At 37.6% G+C, this 22,872-nt stretch overlaps 2 protein-coding genes across 2 annotated transcripts; one reads left to right on the top strand and one right to left on the bottom strand.

Moving 5' to 3' along the window:
• Positions 1-557: 557 nt before the first annotated feature.
• LOC18445929 (metalloendopeptidase / zinc ion binding protein) lies at positions 558-13,360 on the top strand. Its single transcript, XM_006856055.4, has 17 exons — positions 558-1,096; positions 2,652-2,993; positions 3,143-3,283; positions 5,923-6,055; positions 6,233-6,346; positions 6,641-6,714; positions 6,831-6,905; positions 7,015-7,107; positions 7,324-7,384; positions 7,524-7,856; positions 8,883-9,009; positions 9,773-9,872; positions 10,379-10,448; positions 10,573-10,731; positions 11,010-11,105; positions 11,790-12,106; positions 12,750-13,360. Exons 1-17 carry the CDS (start codon positions 1,037-1,039, stop codon positions 12,954-12,956), a joined length of 2,502 nt encoding a protein of 833 aa, XP_006856117.1. The 5' UTR covers positions 558-1,036; the 3' UTR covers positions 12,957-13,360.
• A 2,248-nt stretch (positions 13,361-15,608) lies between these two features.
• Positions 15,609-21,671, bottom strand: LOC18445930 (eukaryotic translation initiation factor 1A). Its single transcript, XM_006856056.4, has 2 exons — positions 21,534-21,671; positions 15,609-16,313 (listed from the first exon to the last, which is right to left on the bottom strand). Exon 2 carries the CDS (start codon positions 16,300-16,302, stop codon positions 15,865-15,867), a length of 438 nt encoding a protein of 145 aa, XP_006856118.1. The 5' UTR covers positions 16,303-16,313; positions 21,534-21,671; the 3' UTR covers positions 15,609-15,864.
• Between the last annotated feature and the right edge of the window lie 1,201 nt (positions 21,672-22,872).

The raw sequence follows: 22,872 nt of genomic DNA, 5'->3' as shown, positions 1-22,872 counted from the left end.
TTGTAATTCATTTTTCAATCGTCAATTTTCAAGATTTTCATAGACTTGTTCAATCTACCATATTTTTTAAGCTTTAAGATTTATAATTAAAGATGAAAATATATTTTAAGGCTATCACAAAGATTTCCCGTATTGAAACTACATTTCTCGACTCTATTTGAAGGTATGCTCTATTTTGATTGTTGAGAGCCTGACTCTATACAAACCGCACCAAATAAAAAATGGCACATAATTTTTTGAAATTTGGATTTTAAAATGGTAAAATTAGCGGTAAATGCCTACCGCTATTTTTTAAGTAACCTGGTCTTATAATTATTTATAGTAGGGGTACAGTTTGCAAATTATTGATACTACAAGGGTATATTCTGGAACATGCAGATATGTAATAATTGATTTTTCGGGCTGCTATTTTTTTAAAAAAAATTTTCTGGATTGGACGTACTCTAGTGAGAGAAAACTTCCACGCGGTTTAGCGAGAGAAAAATAAATGAAGAGAGAGAAAGTAAGAGCTAGAAAAATGGGAAGAAATATAAAGTAGAGGGAGAAAGAGAGAGAGTGAGCTCCAGGCAGGGGGAAGAGAGAGAAAGTGGGTGTGGTAATAGAGAGATAGCATACAAGTAGGGAGAAGCAGATCAGGTAATAGCAGAGGGTAGAGAGAGAGAGTAATAAAAGACAGTACAGGTTCGGGGACGAGAAAATCGGTTAAAAAAGTACAGAGTGATAACAAAGAGGTGAGAGAAAGTATGGAGTGATAAAGTGTGGAAAATTTTCAAAGGAATAGGTGAAGAGGGTTACCAGTAACCACCTGTTCCACAAAGAATTGTTTCACTGTACATTCATCCCTCCATTTTTTAGTTTTTTGAAGATTTGGGGCTTTTGCGGCAGTTTATCTGCCGCACCTGTTCTTAAGAAAGCTGTACCTGTATTTTCTCGAAGATCTAGTGATTTTCCGGCAGATAAACTGCCGGAAAATGAAGGTTTTAAAGGGGTTTGGAGGAACACGTGGGGCATCCAGAAATGCTGGACTCTGATAGGGATGTTGATGGACGAGATAATCAAACTAAAATGTTGGGTTTCAACAATAGCTGTTGTTGAGGTATGGTCTCGATGCAGTGCAAAATTCTGATTAGAAATTGAAAATTGGGGTTTTCAGCTTTGCTGGTTTTGATTTTATAGATTTTCTATACATCTAGGGAACATTTCAGTGTTGTTTGGGACTTGTCAACATTTTCGATAAAAAACATTATTGGCTATCATTGATCTTTTTTTTTTTTTTTTTTTGGTGTTTTGGTTCCTGTTCAGCTTCTTGGTTGTATATGAAGCATTCATGTTGTCTGATTGTTTTTCTTACTCTGGTATTTGATCCTGTAAAGTCATTGTCGGGAGCTGTGATGTGAAAAACAGGGTTTTGCAAGCTTGAATTTTGTTAGGTTGATTGATTTGGATTTACTGGTATTGATCCCCTGCTTCACTACATTTACTCAGAAAATGTGGGCCTTGTTATTGAATTTGTAATTGCCTGGGGTGGTAATTGGTTCTCTGGTAGTGGTAGGTGTATCTCAAGCTACCGCTTCTCCTTTCCGTTATTTGTTTTCATTCAAAATGTTGGCGGTTATATGAACATTTGGACTGGAATCATGAAATGGCCCATTTTCTCTGTTCTCTCTTTATTGGCTGTTTTTTTGTTGATTCTGTAGATACTGCTACTGTTAGTGATCTGAATGTTTGCATAGTTTTCTATAGGCTCATCTTTTAGGATTTGCAGTCACAGTACTGTGTTATAAGGGAATGCATTCAAAGCGCAATGCTTTCTCGTGTTCGCATTGGAGTGGAGGTTTTATGGTCTGAAAGATATTAGTTGTTCTCTTTCTCATCTTGGTATCTTTTCTATTCTATATGATTTTTTGGTAGGATTGGCTGCTATTGCTTTTGAACAAGTCGATCTGAGTGTTACTTGATTCCTGGTGTTATTACATTGTGAGGATTCTGCTCTAATTTGGTTTTTTCTCTAGATGATGTTTTTTTTCCCCATATAGATTTTTCACCTTGATTAGATTTTGTGGGTTTTGCAATTGAGATTAGCATTTTTTTTGGATTGTGGTATCAGTTGGTTTCTTAAGAGTTTTGCCATTTGCTCCAATGGCTCACCTGTGATTGCAGTCTCAAGTTTTTGACTGGAATTAAAAAAAATGCTGTCTTTCATTTGTTGTATAATGTGACATCTTTTTTATGGATGTTTGTTTTAAATCAAGGTCACTCTGCTGGCTTACGTCTGTGTATTGATTGGGTTCCGTATTTAGCGATTTTTATGCGTGGGTTATGTCGGTACACTGCATTTAACTGATACACAGATGTGGTCTTATTGCAATGTAGGTGTTTCTTACATGGGACATACTCTGATATTACGCTTGTTTTGATAGTTTCAGTTGAATGAATTAAAATCCTTTTTCAATCATCTTCCTTGAAGCAATTGGTTTTTTTAAAAAAATCATCTTTGTTTACGTTGAGTTTCAAATTACCATCGAGTTGTTTTGGTCATGTCCTTTTCTTGCTCCTTGTTTTCCTTCTTGCGGAGTTTGTTATTGGACTGATTTTAGGGGTTCCCTCTGAATATGCTTGATGATTAATTTTTTTTTATACGTTTGCTTCAGGTACTATTAGTGATCTTGATAGTGACCGTTCACTCCTACTCTGATGATGGGTGGGTGAAGCGGCCATCCTTGGAGTCAGGAACAAACGATGGGTTAACCCATTCGTGCATCCATGATGAGATATTGCATCAGAGGCGTCGCCCTGGTCGCAAGGAGTATACGGTAACTCCTCAAGTATATAAGGAGTCGAGTATCCACGAAATCCATAGAAAAGGTCGGAGCTTGTTGGGGACTTCTCAATCCCAACAAGAAGTGAGACAACCGATAAGGATATACTTGAACTATGATGCAGTTGGACATTCTTCTGATCGAGATTGTCGAGGCATTGGTGACATTGTGAAGGTGTGTTTCATCTTAACTAAAGTTTCTACAGATTGTTGTGAATTTGGATCTGTTTTTAATGTTGTACAGTTTATCGTTTGGGTTGCTTTTTGCTAATTTCATAATTTCGGGTGTTTGATGAATATATGTATATATTTTCTCCTTTGCAGCTTGGTGAGCCTCCAGTACCGTCAGTTCCTGGCACGCCTGTTTGCAATCCTCATGCAGATCCTCCAGTTTTTGGTGATTGCTGGTACAATTGCACTGCAGAAGATATATCTGGGGACGATAAGAAGCATAGGCTTCGAAAGGTTTTACATTTCTGCTCATATGCTTTATTGACCAATAAGAATGTCTAACTGTTTGCTAATTTATTGTTTGAATAGGATAAATAGGGATTCAGATCTATTGTCTTACTGTCTTAGTATTGAGATTGGGAGTCCTTATAACTAATTATGAGTTCTGTCTCTCTCTATCTCTCAATACAAACACACACGCAAAATATCTTTTTTTCAAATTTCTGCATACAAGTCACCTGTTCAATCACTTGCCATTTTGGAATTTCTTGTTGAATGTGCTTATTGATATTTCACAAGAATGAATAAAATACAATTCTTTCCTTCCTGTTCTACTAAATTTAGGTATATCAAAGTCTAAAAATGGTAATACATGGGAATCAAGTTATAAGCTATGTAGCACTTGTAATCATCCACATAAAAGAAAAGGCCCTTTTCTCCTGCAAAGTTTTTTGGAAATATGAGAAGTCTATACATTTTAATTTCTGGGACATTCATGTTGTGAACTTCGTGTATGTATGTACATCTGCGCGTACATAAATTGGTTTGTGGGATTTACCTAGGAAGGATTTTGAGAGCATCGTGTAATATGCAATAAGTGTCCCATTGCCCTTATTAAGTGTAAACGGTTTCGCTGCTTGATCTCCTTGCAAGTTTGCAACAGTTCTAAAACATTGTCTTTTTGAGGTGGTGAGATTCAATTATTTAGCTTGTTAATTGTGATAGCAGCCTTTATCTTAAATGGGTTTTCACTAACAATAGGTTCCCATGATGTGAGTGTAGAGCTCGATATGCTTATGCATTTGTGAGTGGCTTAAAACCATTGTTGCTTATTGGTAGCAAGCATGTTGGAAGCTATTAAATAGTTCCTTGATAAATGCTGCAGTGCAATACTTCTATGCATGATTTAGGACCATGGTGGTACTCTTTTAAGTGTTGTCAGTATACTCTGTAATAGAGTCAAGAGAGAGCACGAGACTGCTGAAAGTTGCAAGTTTACACTGGCAGCAATCACATTTACATTAATATTTCAATGTTTACAAATAGTTTCGAGCTGAAATTTTTGTATACATAAACTAGATTTAAGGTCCTTACAGTGTTTTAAAATTTCACTGCAATCTGATGTACCATCATCAACAACCACCCTGATCAAGTTAGTGTTTTCTACAGACCTACGAACTGTAGCACAAAAGACAACTCTGAGGTTTGAGTGAGAAACCAACACTATCGTGCCATTGGACAGTCCTGGAGTCCTTCTAGTGTCTCAAGTCCACACAAGGGGACGTTCAAGGCCGAACCCATCTAGACTTAAGGTCATTACTCTCTCTCTATCCGGTGGTTAACTAAGAGTTCCCAGACTAAGATACAACTCTCCTTGGCTTGAGTCCTTGAGACTATTTAACTTCCAGAAGGTCCCTTTTGCTTCCCTTTGGAACCTGGAGGCAAGACATGTGGTCCTCCTTGCTCCATCCAAGGGACATGTGACCTCCCCTTGCTTCATGCTAGTGACTCCTTTCCTGTACATCCCTCCTCTTACCATTCCAGTAGTTATTGACTCACTTGCAAGGGATGACCAGTTCTAGACCAGCTTATCAGAGGCATTTTTCTTTTTACAATGACTAAAAAACATGGTATTCATGTACATTGGAAACTGATTCTTATTTTGGTTAAGAGAAACTTAGGAAGATCAATCTTTCTAGGTTTATGATTGGAGTTGGCTCACTCTGGAGTATATTCTCAGTTTCTCACTAAAGTATGTTCTTTCCAAAATAAGTTCCCACCAAATTAGGTGCAACTGAAGTATGTTCCTGCATAAGTCAGTTCCAGCAGAAGTAGGTTCTCACCAAAGTAGATTCCCACAGGAGTTGGATCCACAGAAGGACGCCAAAACACTTAAAGTCTCTCATAAGACACCTCCATCGGGTATGGGTCTTAAGGTGGCTACCATTCTGAACTTTCCACAATGGTTCATGAAACCAAGTTGAATGAGAATAATATTTTATGCTGGAAATACATGTGTTCTTGTTATGGATCTTGAGTCTCAGACAACCGCACTTTCACCAAGGGCGAGTACTTATATTGTTTTTAGTTGAGGAATCTTGAGGGCTTACCCAAGGTCTCTCTCAGGCTCTGCTTGACAGTTAAGGTCAGGCACCATCCTCTGCTTGGCTATAGTTAACTACCATGGATGCTCAAAGACATGAGGACCATTGGTCCTTTCCAAGCGTTGGCAAGTCATTGAGGACATGGTGTCTGCCCTTCCATTGTTTTTTGGATATTAAGCGCTAAGCATCAATGATATTTGAGACAGAATATGTTGGCACTTTTATTCCTGAGATATACACCCATAGTAGCTAACTTATCAGTTACAGTGTTGCCTCCTTATGTACATGTCTGCTTTGCCTATATCCTGCATGAGGCCCTCACATGGGTAAGAATACCATGTAATGCCTGTCGTACCTCTGTTTTAGTGGATGAGTGATTATGGATTTAGAAGTTCATTGAAAAATGCTTTGTGAATGATTATGCTAGAGATGAAATTCTTTGATAAGTGGTGAGAATCTTGTCGATCCTGTTTTTGCTCATGAATTGCTTAAGTGCAGCGGTTGATTTTTTTTTCCAGATCTTAATCCATTTATTTGACCTCTGGGCAGGCTCTAGGGCAAACAGCAGATTGGTTCAGAAGGGCACTAGCAGTGGAGCCTGTGAAGGGACAACTCCGGTTAAGTGGGTACTCTGCTTGTGGCCAAGATGGCGGGGTACAACTTCCTCGAGAATATGTTGAAGGTATAAATGATATGGAAATTGCCTTATGGTTTTCCGTTCATAATGCCTTATGAGGTTCATAGAAGACGCTAGTTACAAAAATACGATTTCTGTTTGTTTTTGGTATATAAGGTTAAGTATTGTTCTGATATTTTAATGTTATAATGAATGTTATAAGGTCGTACTTCTTCTCTGCAGAGGGTGTGGCTGATGCTGACCTTGTACTCTTGGTAACCACAAGACCAACAACGGGCAATACGCTTGCCTGGGCAGTGGCCTGTGAACGCGATCAGTGGGGTCGTGCAATTGCTGGTACAGTGTCTGTTTAGAGTATGCTTTTGTTTGCAAGTACTTGAACATTGAGTCATGTGGAAAAGTTACTATAAACCCTACAGATATGGAAATCTATAGAGCTGTTGTGATCATCGACCTCTGATGAAATGATACTGTCATAGAATGGACCCCAATTTGGGGTCTCTCTCTTTCTCTAATTTCATTGGACTGTACTGCCCCCAGCTCATTATGGTTTTTCGGTCCATTGGGGCATGGCATACTTCACCTAATTTCATGTAAGTACTCATTGATCATCTCGTATTGTGTGATTAGGACATGTGAATGTAGCCCCTCGTCACCTTACTGCTGAAGCAGAAACTCTTCTTTCAGCAACATTGATACATGAGGTTGGTGTTTTTCAATGTGGAATTGTGAGTAGTTTGTATCTGCATTATCCAAAACCTCGGTAGAGGATATACCAGAACTTCTTTGGACTAATGGTCAAAACCTGTATCTTACACAGGTCATGCATGTTTTAGGTTTTGATCCTCATGCCTTTGCACATTTTCGTGATGAGAGGAAACGGAGGCGCAACCAGGTTGTTTATGTGTTTTCAGTTCATCATAGTTTGGTTCGTTCTTTATTCAATTTTTTTTTAAGAATTTTGTGGTCAAAGAAAAGTTGTAGCAAGCATTCTTTCTGTGCAGGTCACTTCACAGAGTGTGGATGAAAAGCTTGGACGGATGGTGACCCGTGTGGTCCTTCCACGTGTTGTCATGCATTCGAGATATCATTATGGGGTAATGTGGTTTTTGCTTATTTTAGTAGAAATTGATACTATTAAAGAAAAACCTTAAGTTGGCATCCAAGGAAAAAATATTATCTTGTCTTTTTCATAGACTGATGGAAATTTCATTTAGTGGTCATATTATGTGTTGGAAAATGAATAACGTTTGCTTTAGGAGCTTTTTCTTATTTCAAAAGCAAATTTTCATAGTTCAAATTTTTTGCATCAGGCCTTCTCTGAGAACTTCACTGGCTTAGAGCTGGAAGACGGAGGAGGGAGGGGTACATCAGGTGTTTGTTTTTATGGCTGTTTCTCTTTATTGGTTTACCTGTTCAAACTGAAAAATATTTGTCTTTGGGACCTTGATATTGGCTGTCGTATTTGGATAGCTTTCATGAGCCTTTTGTTTGACCTAAAATTGTAATTCAGGTTCTCATTGGGAGAAAAGACTTTTGATGAACGAAATCATGACTGGGTCTGTGGATACAAGATCAGTGGTCTCAAAAATGACTCTTGCTTTGTTGGAGGATAGTGGTTGGTATAGGGCAAACTACAGCATGGCAGAACATCTTGATTGGGGTCGAAATCAAGGAACTGAGTTTGTTACATCACCTTGCAATCTTTGGAAGGGGGCATACCGGTGCAACACAACACAATTATCTGGTTGTACTTATAATAGGGAGGCAGAGGGTTACTGCCCCATTGTGAGCTATAGCGGAGACCTTCCTCAGTGGGCTCGCTATTTCCCGCAATCTAACAAAGGTAGTTTTCTTCCGAGTCCTTGACCATCCTTTACCTAAACGGAAAGTATACAATTGTTTGATAGACCATGGAGAGTCAGTGTCTAATAGGTTTGTCACGATAAACCGATGGATGGTGATTGACAGTGGGACCACAAGTTGGGGGTGATTCTTTTTTGTCAATCACCATTTTTTTTTTTTTTTTCAGATTGTGATGACCTTAATGGACTGTATGGTTCTTTATTGTCCTGTGGAATATAAGTAAACTTTCCAATTTCTTTAAGTTATTTGTGCATTTAATTTCCAGTATCATCCATTTGTCCATACCATTGTTTGCAAAATCGCCCGATCTAACCGCTAACCGTCCGGTTAGATCGGAGCCGGTTCCGGTTTGGGCGGTTAGGGTGATCAACCGGCATTTTAAAAAAAATAAAAAATAAAAAAAAAATATATAAATTCTCAAAAATAAGGAATTTGATTTGTAATGCATTTTTAAATATTCTTTACATTATGGTAAAGATTAAAAATTGTTTTGGTCACTAATACTCACTTTTATATTTTCCCATCTTTTTTAGAAAATTTAAAAAATAGCCCTTGGAAAATATAAAATGAGTTAAAATCCATTTTTCTCATTAATTTTCAACTTCATTTGAATGTGTTTTGTTTTAATCATTCTTTATATGCTTTTTATATTTTAGGAGATTTTTTTTGTATTTTTATTTAATTTTTTTCAACATCTTTTTTACCGCCCTGGACTTGTCCGGTTAAAGCGGTTAGATCGGTCGGTTTATCGGTTAGGCGGGTTAAACCGCTTCCAAGCCCATGTCCGGTTAACTGTTCTGATTCGATTTTGCAAACACTGGTTCATACCAATATGTTTAGCAGTTGTTGAACTCATTTTATATTCCATTGGAATAATGTTGGGCTGCTATTCCTTTGACTACCCAAATGGGTCATTCTATTGGGGTACTACACCATTGGATTGTGATATTCTTGCTCATGTCCCTATCGTTGGGTGTTTATGGATGGCTTTTCTTGATGACTTCAGGTGGACAGTCTTCATTGGCTGATTATTGTACATATTTTGTGGCTTATTCTGATGGTTCATGTACGGACACAAACAGTGCGCGGGCACCTGACAGAATGTTAGGTGAAGTGCGAGGGGCCAGCTCTAGGTGAGAGGGGTAGCAATTTTTCTTTTTTTTTTTTTTTTAGAATTAGATAAACTCATTTCGAAACTTTTGTTCATCTTGGGAAAATGACAAATCGATGCCTAGAGACCTGCATTTGATATCTGCTCTTCAGGAAACCAAGGGAATTATATAAACCAGGAAGCTTCCTGGAGTGAATGAAGTTACAAGTTTCGCCTCTGGTGTGGTGATTTTAAGCCCCAGACTATGGGGCAAAAGTTTGAAGAGAAATTATAAAACCTGAGTGAACATGATAATTTTGGATGTTCACGTTTTTTTTAATTTTTTTTTTTTTTTTGTATTTTCTGAAACACCAGATCAAGGCAAATTTATCACAAAAAAAATTCGACGGTTTCTTTTGAACCAGTACAAAGCCATCTGGCAATTTATAAATCCGAACCATTGACTCAAATCTCTGGAACAGCATGACAAATGCAGGTGTTCCAGACACTGGCTTGTCATCTTTTTATTTAGAAAAAAGTAACCAACAGAATCAATAAGACATCAACAGAATCAAATATCATTTCAAGATCGTCACAGTGAGCACCACCAAATGGGACCATAAACAAAATGATTCTTTGAGAATCCCAAACTGAAATTTGCAGCTTCATCAAGGTTCTTGGAAAATCACTGTAACAACTGGAAACTAAGTTATATATTTAATTATTTATCATGCTTGTATTAAGTGCAGATGTAAATGAAAGTTGATGAAAACCCTTATCCACATATCCTGTGTACTGTGTTCCAGATGTATGACTTCATCCTTGGTGCGTACGGGGTTTGTTCGAGGCTCAACGACGCAAGGAAATGGTTGTTATCAACATCGATGCATAAAGAACAAACTAGAGGTACTTTTACTGCTCTGTTTCTTCCTGCCATAGTTGTTGATCATTAATTCATCAGATGTGAATTAAAACTACATGACTGGCATGCGGTAATGCTATTATACATCCTAAAATACTTCTGATACATGTTGATTATATGGGAAATTATTGAATAAGCAAATAGACACTTACTTTTAAACCAAGTTTAAGGACATGCACAAAAAGACATACCTAGAAATTGAAATCCTGCCAAAAGAAAAACTTTTCATGTATATCAGCTTAAAATATTGTCATATAGACTAGGTTATTACAACCTGTATGTATCTTGGATGTTTTGTCTCTCTTGAGAAGAAAGATGAGAGAGGTTTTTGAAATTTTTAATGCTAAACCTTTCTTCTTTTCTCATCATGCACCAGAGGGGTCCAAAGTGTGGTTTCCTTTATAATATGAGAAGTTAAAATAAAATAAGAGAAGCCAAACTTTAGAGTATTATTTGTCCATGGCCGTCATTCGGTTTATTCCTTGTTTAGGTTGCTGTGGACGGGATCTGGAAGGTGTGCCCTGAAGGTGGTGGACCAGTGCAATTTCTGGGTTTTAATGGTAAGAGTATTTTGTTTTTGTCTGAGGATTGCAAGTTAAAACTGAATACATTGGATGATGAGGGCTCATGAAAAGAGAAACAAGCCTTCTGCAGTTTCTAATTTTTATTATCTTCTATCTGCAGGAGAACTTATTTGCCCTGCATATCATGAACTATGTAGCATTAGTGATGCACCAATATCCATTAATGGCCAATGCCCTGGATCATGCCGCTATAATGGTGATTGTATTGATGGGAAGTGTCGGTGCTTTCTTGGTTTTCATGGCCACGACTGCAGTCAGCGTAAGTCGAATTTACAATCTCCATTGATGTCTTGTTCTGGTGGTTCACTCCCCATTTACATCACAAGGCATCATTTGTTGGATGGTAATGATGAAGTTGAACCCAACGTACTACGGTTTTCCATGGTATTTTGGTTATAGTATACCCGAAAGATGTATAAAAAAAATGAATAATGAGGTTCAAGTACTAGATCTGTCAGGACAGAGAAAATTAAGTATTGCTTTTCTGGCTTCCATTTTTAGTAACCTTAGTGAAGTTCCCTTCTTTATTATTTCCAGGAACCTGCCCTGGTGACTGTAATGGCCATGGAAAGTGTAACTCTAATGGGGTCTGTGAATGTGAAGATGGGCACACTGGCATTGACTGCTCAACTGGTATGCAATCGTTAATCAATCCTATATTCTGCAAATCCCATTTCATTTGTGGCACTTGCTCATCTGGTTAATGGTGGTGTTAATTGAGGAGTTCTTCAAGTATACACAAACTCCCTGGCTGTTCTCTCTCTCTCTCTCTGTCTTACACACACATCTCCTTCTTTTATGTGTAAACCTAGAAATTGAACTCATACATTTCATAGGGAATGGCCAGAACTGAACGGGCTTCATACTGGGCTATTAAATATGTCATTCTTGCCCAGTAAATATTGCTTTTCCACAAGAAAATGGAATAGAATTATGTATCATGATATACAATGTCAGCCAGATCATCATTTTATTAGTTTTGCTAAACATATTTTGTATTTTAAAGAGTGCAATAGAAAGCATGTATTATTTGTGGGGGACGCATATTATAATCCAATGGACTGTAAAAAGCCCATAGGTATTTGAAACGTGTTCATGATAGAGAGGGAGTTGCAGCCAGTGGAAAAAGCAATGCCCCTGATAGTGGGATCCATTTTATGTCCATCACTGGCCATCAGATAAATGGAGGGTGCTGAAGCGATGGAATGATTTTTCCATATTCTATTGTGTTATGGTATACAGCCCCTTATTTATTATAGCATATAATGGTTGTTGACATTTGTAATTGTCACCGATCTTTATCTTTGGAATATGCAGCGGTTTGTGATGAGCAATGTAGCTTGCACGGTGGTGTATGTGACAATGGTGTATGTGAGTTTCGGTGCTCTGACTATGCTGGTTACACGTGCCAGAATACATCAACGTTGTTTCCAAGCCTTACAGTGTGCGGGGATGTTCTTGCTCGTGATGCAATGGGCCAACATTGTGCACCTAGCGAACCAAGCATATTACAACAGCTTGAAGCTGCTGTTGTTATCCCCAATTATAACCGGTTGATACCTAACGGTCACACGATTTTCAGCATCCTTGACAATGGGTACTGTGCTTCAGCTGCAAAGCGGCTAGCATGTTGGGTTAGTGCTCTCTTTCTCTCTCATTCACCCCTTTTCTTTCCATTATGATGGTAATCTCTCTCTCTGATTATGCATTCATGAATAGCACAGTACTCTCTGCGCTTATGCACAACATAAATTTGTTGGTGAACTCATAAGAATACACTTGTATACTTTGGGAAATGACAATCTTCAGTTTTTTCGCGCAATTTTAATAAATACGGGGTCCTCATTTGGAACTATTACTTGAATATTTATTTCCGATATTCTTATTCGTTTGTACTTTGCAAACCTTCTGTCAGGAATTTTGTATTTTTTGTTCTTGACCTACATCTTTCTTTATCGCTTTGGTGCAAGGCATTTCAATTGGTGTTAGAGAGACCCTAAAACCAAAATTTATCCCCTTGTTATGATTGATCGAATTATTCTACCTTTCCTCTCTTTTCTATACACACTGTTAAATGTTTGATTTTAGTGTACACTAAATGCAAGCTAGCTCCATCATGTGCTCCCTCTCACTGTTGGACAGAAAATAATTTTATCTCTGTGAGTGGTCCCCCATTGGCCCCACTCAGTCCATCTCCAACCATCCATCATTATGACATGGATATATAGCCTTGGAGTACTGTATATGGTAACTCATTTTTTTTTGCCCTTTACGCAGATATCCATTCAAAGGTGTGACAAAGATGGTGACAACCGCCTTCGTGTTTGCCATTCAGCTTGCCGATCGTACAACGCAGCTTGTGGGGCTGGCCTTGATTGCTCAGATCAAACTTTGTTCAGTAATGAGGAAGAAGGCGAAGACCAATGCACGGGTTTTGGAGAGATCAAGCCATGGTGGGTTCGGAGATTTAGGTACTTCTCCTAGGATTTCACATGAAACCCATAATGTAACTTTATGAAGAAGTTAAAAATGTATGTAAAGTTAGGGTTAGGGCTAGGGTTAGCATTAGAATTAGCATTAGAATTTTGAAGTGCATGAAATTTAGCACATAGGGTTTCTTTACCCATGCATCCTTGAAAGTTGAGGATGTGGGTGATGGCCTTTTTGGTTTCTTAGGTTTGGGCTTTTTAATCACAGCCCAGAAAGAGGGAAGGAAGTGCTTGTCAAGGAGCCAAAAGGTGGCTCATGTATGTTGTTTTGTTATGTATTGAGTGTTTATCTTGAGCCTCTTGTATTTAACACAGCTGAATGTTGTGCTTTATGACAAGTTTTATCCCATGAGCTATGGCTAAAAGTAGCCATGAGCAAAATGATTTATATTCTGAGCAGATTGAATCTTGCATAAACTCTGCTTCTAAAACTAATTTACTGGCCCACTAACCTGTTTGATTTTGCTGCATTTAAAACGTGATTGGCTGCCGCAAGTGTTTATGTCAATTTCCATATTGAGTTTCATCCAGGCGTGTGGAGCTGCGTTTAAGTTGTCCCTCGATTTTTCTGGTTATCATAACATAATATACCACAGAAAATGCGACATGAAGAAAGATGTGTCAGGGAAAAGGGAAGATCTTGTGCTTTGATTTCACTTTGTGAGCCATGAGAGTGACTGTCTCCCCAAACACTGACATTGCCCTTATTTTTGAAATGCGAAGACGTAAAAGTGTACATGATGAGCAAAGCGAATAATGAGAGAGAGAAAGAGAGAGAGAGAGCGAGAAGCAGAGAGGAAAAGAAAGGAAAACCAAAGGAGCTAAACAGAAAAGGAAAAAAAGGGATCATGAAGGGGTCCGGGAGAGATGGGAAGGAGAGAGAGAGGAGAAAGGGAAAATAGAATGAATGAAGTAGAAAGAAGGATGTAAGAAAATAGAAAGGAGGGTGGAAAAAGGAGTAGCGAAAGAGGAGAAAAAAAATAGAGGAAAACAATGAAAAATAAGAATACAAGAAAGGGAAAGGAGGAAAATAATCGATAAGTAAACAAAAGGAAAATTGTTTCATGCGAGCTGGACCGTATGACTACATATACGGTCCAAAAAGTGTAAAGCATCCATATTAAAGATGGTCCAAAAAGTGTAAAGCATCCATATTGAAGATGGATGCAAGTAGGTGTTCCAATCTAAACATAATGGAATAATGGAAATTAACAGTCCAAATGTTTTCTTACTAGAATTATTATTTCATTTTTTTTAAAAAATAGATGTATTAATAGGCCTGCATTTCTACATACATGGGCTTTGACCACATTGAAACCGGGTCCGAAACAAAATAACACTATTGTCCCACCTCCTCCATTAACACAATTAGTTTTTTTTGGTGAGTCGGTGGGTAGAGGCCCCTACCAGTCCCGTCGCAGGAATTGAGCCTAGGATGTAGCGTTGGAAATTGCCAAGCGACGGGATATTATACGATAGTGTGTTGTTCGATGTATGCATGACAAGTTGGTCATGTGTTTAATATACACCTTAATACTCTCTCCTTTTTTTGACAAGGTCAATACTCTCTCTCACTCACATTCTTATGGATGGTGATTGATCTCCCATAAATGTTTGTGGACGATGAATTTGTTGGAGTGGGTGAAATGGGGCAAAATTTGTTGGGTAACCAAGTAGAAACTCCAATTTTACTGTTTTCAGGCACAAACAGATCGCTACAACACAATGTCCGTCTCTTACTAAAAAACCAACGTAATTTTAAATAAGATATTTGAAATGGTAGGACACCAAGAAAATCGACCTTAGAGAGAGAGAGAGAGAGAGGGAGCGAGAGAAAGAGTAACATCTCACGTGAAAACCCACTATTGGTAGCAAATATGCTTGGATCATACTTCGCTTACCATCAATATAATGATTGGAAACTATTTTGGTACGGGCAAAATTCCACCATTAAAACATGATTTGGGTTTCTATAAGTCAGTCATATGTATTCGAGCGGCCCCCTTAAAAAATTCACCTTAAAGATGGATTTTGATCCAAAATTTTAAAGCTTCATCATCTAAACCATCATGAAAAAGAAAAATGGAACTTTAAAATATGTTTTACTTGGAAATATTTTTGGCATTGTCTGTATATTTGACATTGTGCGCTTGACACAATGTCTATGTTAAAGATGGACGTTGAAGAGTCAGCGGGCTCTTGCACCCAAAGTTGATTTTGAGAAAGACAGAGAGAGAAGTTTCAAAACCAGACCGAAGTTGTGGCTGCTAGGTCTCTTTAATCCAATTGCAATTCCCCCAAACAAGAAAACAATCACCAGTGCCAAACTTTTTCTTGGATCACCTTCCCATTGAAGAAAAGAAAAGACCATACGCTTTCAAACCAAAATTTTGTGCTACTCCCTCCCATGTTTTGTGTGGCAAATCAACCTATTCTTACCCATGTTTTCAAGGAGGAATAGCAAAAACAGAGGGTGGGTATCCCAATCCCCAAAGCTTATTGTCACAACAAATCAAACCACAAAATCACGAACAAAAACACATTCCACACGTATATATAAAGCAAGAGCGACAAAAACCGAAGCAAACAAGTAAAAGGAAAAGAATTACAGCACAATAAACTTATTATCACAATGAATCGAAACCTATTGCCAACATCACCACCCATATAAATCACCAAGGATTACAGAATCTTATCCATCTATATCTCAACAATAGAATCTCCAAAAAGAAAAGAGAAAAAAGGCCCATAGTACAAGTGAGGGCTAGCATTCATAACATTTAGAGAACAACTCATATCCTATCAATTTGGGGGGTGAAAGCACTCATCTCATTAAACGATGGTTCATATCTTGTCAAAGTGGTGTATGGCAGCATTATCCATACCATTTTAAAGAGAGAGAGTCATATCTTGTCGATGTCCTCATCCTCGAACTCAATGTAATCATCACCTGCACCCTCGTCTTCTTCATCGAGCCCAGCTGCTATACCCTCATTGAGTCGAGTGTTCTCAGGAAGCTCACCATAGGCCTTGAGGAGACGAGCCTCATCAGGCATGTATTTGAGAATGACATCGGCTTTATCATCTTGGTAGTCTCTTAGGCCCACAAGGATGATATCACCAGCTGCAATCCAAACCTTCTTGTGCATTTTCCCTCGAATGTGGCACAGACGCTTGGTGCCATCGATACACATGGCCTCGCAGCGACCATTGCCGAGCATGCGAAGGACCTGAGCATATTCTTGGCCGTCCTCTTTGAACACAAGCTCTCGCTTCTCATCATCGGCCTCATTCTTTCCTCGCTTTCGGTTTTTACCTCCCTTACCCTTGTTCTTCGGCATGTTTAGGAAATCTGCAAAGTTCGGTTTTTCAGGTGTTAATAAAGTAGGTGAGCGATCTGATTTCAGCTGGTTTGACCATTTGAGATTATGATGATACAAATGTCATGCATAAAGTATCTAAGAGAGATACTCTCTCTCCCACTCCCAACCCCCACCCCCCACCCACTCACACACTCAAGAGTACCCACATGTGGGAACTGCAGATCTCACGCTGGGACCATCCCACACAACTCTGGCCACAACACCCTTGCAAACCCAGATCTCACGCCAGCAATTCAATGTCCACCACACCTGGAACAAGACCAATCACCCATCACACCATGGATAGAACTGCATCATAGCAAGTCCATCATCATACACCATAACACAACAACCTGACCTCCAACTTCCTCTTCTCCCTCAACCAATAAGACTCGTCATATCAACAAACGTCCTCATTCACTTCCCATCCAATTTGACTTCCTTTAACTACCTGACAGCCAAGGCCACAATATTCCTTGTGCTACAACCCACTTTATCTTAACCATTCTAACTTTTACAAAGCTTGCAACCCACTTTATCAAAGGCCTTAGATGGTCTTAAGTCTCCATGTTAAATCTCCTCTCTTTTACTGCTAAACAAATACCTTGTTTAATCTTATCCAATATCACTAGCCTACAGAGCTGAAGTTCCTTCAAAAGCCTTACCTCCAACCTAGAAGGGCATCAGTGCAAGACCTATTTCCCCTAAAACTCCACTCGTAAAATACATCCTTACCAATGTCATCCTCACGCTTATCCAACAGAACCTATGTCCAAGGCGAGTAGTACATGCCCATAAACTACAGTGCCCTACACATAAGCATACATTCCGTAGCCAGATATAATCTCATGGTACTTATGTTGTGTATGCTGCATTATATTGCCATGACAGATAAAATGTTCAAGCAAACAGCACACCAGAACCATATCCATATGGCACAAAGAAAATAAGTCACATAATAGATTGTGAAGTTAACATACACAAGGGCTGTGTTTTGTCTGTTTGTGTGTGTGTGCATGTGCCTGCATGTGTGATGTACATGTATGAAGATATACAAAAGACTGTACATATACTCCTTGGGTTCAATCAATCTGAAGGTATTACAGAAACACACATGATGCTCAAGCAATAGGTTTCCGTCATAGGCTTCATAACATCAATCTGATCATTTGTACACAAATTTGGAGAGAAAAGTGTGGGACTTCCGAGGCACAAAAGGTCAAGCAGCAATAGACGAGTTGGAGTCCACAGCTTTTGGATATCATATTTTAATAAATGGAAAAAAGGAAGAAAACAAATATTACAGGCAACTCATCTGCCCAAAGGCAAATGATTGGATGGGTTGCCCAGCCCTTCAAGAAGGGCCCTTATCTTCAAAAAAAGAAATAAAAATGGAAAAGGGTAGGTTCTCAGAATCCTATCTACCTGGAAGTAATTTGGCAACTCAATTGCATGTTTTATTTTTTTAAGAGAGGAAAGACCACATGAACTCTATATTTAAAAGATATTTTTTCATATACAGGGATGGCAGGTAAAAACTTTTTTATGTTTCAACAATATATACTAGAGTTAACTAATTACCAGACGCATGAATGCATTAACATAAATGAGATGCAAATCTGTGTAATATTGAGTTTCATGAATGCTTTATTTTTTTTGAGAGAATTTTTTTTCTTCTTAAAAACTTTATTGACTTGGAATATCATGGCAATCCCAGGAAAACAATAAAAAACTGGTTGAACAATATAATTCTTCGTGTTTTTCTTCCAATTCTGAAAAGGAAAAAAGAATAGCAAACAGTAAACAATACCTAAACATCACTATATTAGGGCTATATCCCCATGCTTCCTATTTCTACTCGTCCTGCCATTCCTTTACAATCCAGAAAACTGATCAAAGGAAAACTAAAAGAAGAAAAATACTAGGATCAAACCCAACTAAAATGGTAAACTGAAACCTAGAGAAGAAACCCAGATGTAGGGCCGGCAACAGGTCAGGCCATCTCTGAGGGCCCTGCCCAAGCCCCGGCCTTGGCCTTAATAGGACCGGGCCCAGGCTGGCCTGATAAAAATAAAGAAATACAATGCAAAAAGATAAAAAAATAAGGGCTGGGCTGGGTCGAGATGGGTCAGTTTTGGCCCTGACTGGGCCCTAATTTTTTAGGGCCGGGCGGGGCCAGATCACCCTGCCTATTGTCACCCCTACCCAGATGGTGTAAGGAAAATACTAACAGGCATATGATGTTCCAGTCCTAGCTTATCAACATGAAAAAAATAAACCAAAAAAATTAAGAATAAAAAAATAAACAGTTTATTTTCTTATTTTCATAATTGAACCAAAGTGTTCTCTTCATGAATGGAAGATCATCAAGATTAAGAAAAATTCTGAGCTTAAGAATGACATAGAGACCAGCAATCTGGTCATTTGTACACAACTTTCCCCCGTAGGCTTCATAACATCAATCTGATCATTTGTACACAAATTTGGAAAGAAATGTGTAGACTCCTGAGATATAAAAGGTCAAAGCAGCCCTAGATGAGCCCACAGGTTTTGGATTTCATATTTTAATGAATGAAGAAAGGAAGAAAATAAATATTACAGGCAACTCATCTGCCCAGATGTAACTGAGTGGATGGGTTGCCCATCTCTTCAAGAACTGCCCCTATCTTCAAAAAAGAAAAAGAAATGAAGAAGGATCGGTTCTCAGAATCCTATCCACCTCGAAGTAATTTTGCAACCCAATTGCATGTTTTATTTTTTAAAGGAGGAAAGATCATATCAACTCCATATTTTAAAAGATAAATTTTCATATACGGGGATGGCAGGTGTTATATGTAAAAACTTTAAACAGTATACACAAGAAATCAACAAATAACCAAACACGTGAATGCATTAATAGATGAAATGCAAATCAGTGTAGTGTAGAGTTCCATGCACGCTTTTTTTTAGCAGGAATATCATGGCAATCCCAGGAAAACAAGAAAAAAACAGTTGAATGATATCATTCTTCGTGTTCTTCTTCCAATCCCAAGAAGAAGAAAAAAAAGAAAAAAAGAAAAAAGAAAAAAGAATAGCAAAAAACATGGTACGAAAACAAAATATGGTTGGATGAAAGCCACACAAAAAAACCTGGGAAAAACTAGAAACCAATAAGTAATATGTCATCTTTGTCAAAGCCTTTTTCCTAACAGGTGTTGTACTTGGTCAGCATCACACATGGCCAGCCCACCTAAATTTACTTCATCTCATCTTATCGCCTATTGGTGCCACACCTAAATTCTCCCAAATGTAAACCAATAAGCAATATGTAAACACCAAATATTAAGGCTATATCACCGTGCTTCCTCTTCGCCACTCGTCCTCTCAATCCTTTACAATCCAGAAAATTAATAAAAGGATGACTAAAAGAAGAAAAGTGGTAGGATCAAACCCAATTAAAATGCTAATCTGAAAGCTATCAAAGAAACCCAGATTGTGTCAAGGACACAAGGTGTAAGGGACATATCAACAGGCATATGATGTTCAATCCCAGGATATCAACATGAGAAAGAAACCAGAAAATAGAAGGCAAAACAAGAAACAGGTTATTCTCTTATTCAAAGTGAACAGATTCCTCCTCCCCCCCCCCAAAAAAAAAAAAAAAAATAGAAAAAGAAGTTTAATCTCTTATTTTCATGATTGAATCAATATGTTTTCATTAATAGAAGATCATCAAGATTAAAAAAAAGACTAACTTAAAAATGACCTAGAGACCAACATATGAGTCCTTTTCCTCCTTTCGACATTGCATCTACGTTTTGAAATATTACTAATTTATTATTTTATTTTTTTGCCTTATGAAAACCTCGGAGATCAAGGTCTTCTAAGAATCTATTCAAAGGATCTCTCTCTCTCTCAACCAGGGAGAAAAAAAGACCAAATATCACTATTCTACTTCTCTAGTTGTATCCTTTCTCATAGTATAATATAAGGAAAAGAAAAACAAAAGAGTGTGAACAATAAAAAATTATAAAAATATCCAGCCTCCCTTTCCATGAACCCTTCACTGAAACAAGAAAAAGTACATCCCTCTCACTCATCAGAGATAAGCCTCCACAAATTCCCAATAAAAGCACAAACTTTCCACACTGACCAATCTCTTAAATAGAAACACAACCTCAATACCCCAAATTCCTCTATAGACTTTCTAGAATTAAAACCCCAATCTCTTAAATAGAAACACAACCCCAATACCCCAAATTCCTCTATAGACTTTCTAGAGAGAGCCATTAAAACCCCAAGCTAAAAAATTATTAGGGTTTGTGCGTCAATAATTTCCTCTAAATCTCTCTAGGCAAAGCCATTAAAATCCCAATCTAAACAGCTGGTTTTTAACAAGCCACTGATTTCCAGTTGTGATTTCCAGTTGTCCCTTAAGCCAAAGCCATGAAAACCTCAATCCAAACAGTTTTTGCAGTTCGCTACAGGTCACTGTTTCCCTCCAAATCTTTTAAATAGAAACACAATCCCGATACCCCAAATTCCTGTATAGACTTTCTAGACAGAGCCATTAAAACCCAAGCTAAATTTTTTTTAGCAGGTCACTAATTTCCTGTAAATATCTCTAGGCAAAGCCATTAAAAACCCAATCCAAACAGTTTTCATGCTGCCAATGATTTCATGTAGTCTCTCAAGCCAAATCCATTAAAACTTCATTCCAAACAGTTTTTAGGGTTTGTTCAGGTCATTGATTTCCTCCAAATCTCTTAAGCCAAAGTCATCAGAACCCCAATCTAACTAATACAGCTTTTAGAATTTATTACATGTCACCAATTTCCTCCAAATATCCTAAGACAAAGCCACTAAAACCCCTAACAATTTTCTAGAGTTTGTTACAGGTCACTGATTTCCTCTCCTAAATATCACATGCCAAGGCCATTAAAACCCCAATACAAACAGGTTTTAGGGTTACATATAGATTAAGGATTTCCAGTAGCAATCATTGGAAAAAGATATTTATGACACAAAGGGATTTCCAACAAAAGCATATAGAGCAAAAACTATCAACCAAATCGCACGAAACCCCAAATTACTTTAAAAAAACACACAATATCATCATCATCTACTTCTTCCAATAAGTTACCGAAGCCCTAAAACCAAAAATTACAAGATGATTGTGAAAACTAAAGTTCCAAGATGATTGTAAGAATTTAGGGCATGAGTCTCCTCACCTTTACCACAAGCTAGACGATGCTCCTGCTACTGCGTCTCCCTTACAATCTCCACAAAGCGCACCGCTAAAAGTCTCTCTCAAACCTCCTCTTTGCTATCATCAGATTCTCCCTCTCAACTCCTCTCTCTCTCTAAATAAACTCCATGTCTGATCCGGGCACGTTTGGTATTTATTCACTAATTTTCATATTTAAGTTTATATAAGTTTCATTATTTTGTAAACCGCTTTTACAGTTATCTGGATTGCCCTCTTCTTTAATGGGAAGCAGGAAATTGTTCCGTTCTTTTAGCTCAATGTTTTGCATATGAAGGGTAGAGTTTAGTAATTTATACCATGGCCTCGGTAAAAGTCACGGTATAAATTAGTATTACTATTAAGTGACGTCTGTTTAAAGGCCGAGGTTCTGCGTCGATGTCAAACTTGGCACCCAATATATGTTCTTTGCATCTATGTTCGCATCTACTCTCTTAGTTAAAATAACTAGCTAGTTGAATTTTTTAGTCTAAAACTCTAAGAACCGTATGATAATTATAAAAATAATTGATTTTTTTTAAAAAAAATGTGCATTTTGAATTTTAAACAGTTGGATCAAGCTTTGGCAATAGTATTATTAAGTCCCATGATTATATATCTGACTCCATTGTCAACAACAGTAGGACTCAAATCCCCACTACCATACCACTTTTAGGTATCGGACAGATAGTGGTGGTAACACCCATACCCTTGTGGTTTCATTTCCACTACTAATATCACCCCACTAGTAGTTTGAAAAAGTTAACTCTTCATTTATTGGAAAAAAAGATAAATATCTTTGTACTTTTTATTTTTTGTTTTCATATATCAATAGATCTAAAGGTTCAAAATATATCTCCTAAACCCCTGACTAATTTTATTTATTTTTAACTATTTTTTTTACCATAACAAATATAAAAAAGATATGTTCATTCTAAACCCTTATCTACTTACGTGATATATTCCTCTCAAATTTCTCTCTTTAACATTTACCTTTTTTGTCACTCTAACAGAGGAGAGAGAGAGAGAGTGAGAGTGAAAGATATGGGAGGAGAGAGTAAGAAAATAAGTAGAGAGAGAGATTTAGGGGAAAATTACTTGAACAGAGAGAAATGATGGTATTTAGAAATGACATATGTTTTTTATATTTGTTTGGGACAAAAAAATAGGTTCAAATGAGATAAAGTTAGCTTAAGGAGTTAAAATATATAATACTTTGAATTTTTATGAAACCTTGGGTCTATTGAAATATAAAACTTAAAAATAAGAGATATGGAGATATTTTCTTTTGAAAAAATATGTACGGGCAAATCTTCCTACTGAGG

The sequence above is a fragment of the Amborella trichopoda genome, chromosome 13, assembly GCF_054954075.1.
Source record: "Amborella trichopoda isolate Santa Cruz 75 chromosome 13, AtrichopodaSantaCruz75HAP2 v2.0, whole genome shotgun sequence".
NCBI classification, from domain to species: Eukaryota; Viridiplantae; Streptophyta; class Magnoliopsida; order Amborellales; family Amborellaceae; genus Amborella; species Amborella trichopoda.
This window is presented reverse-complemented; position numbering and strand designations above follow the sequence as displayed.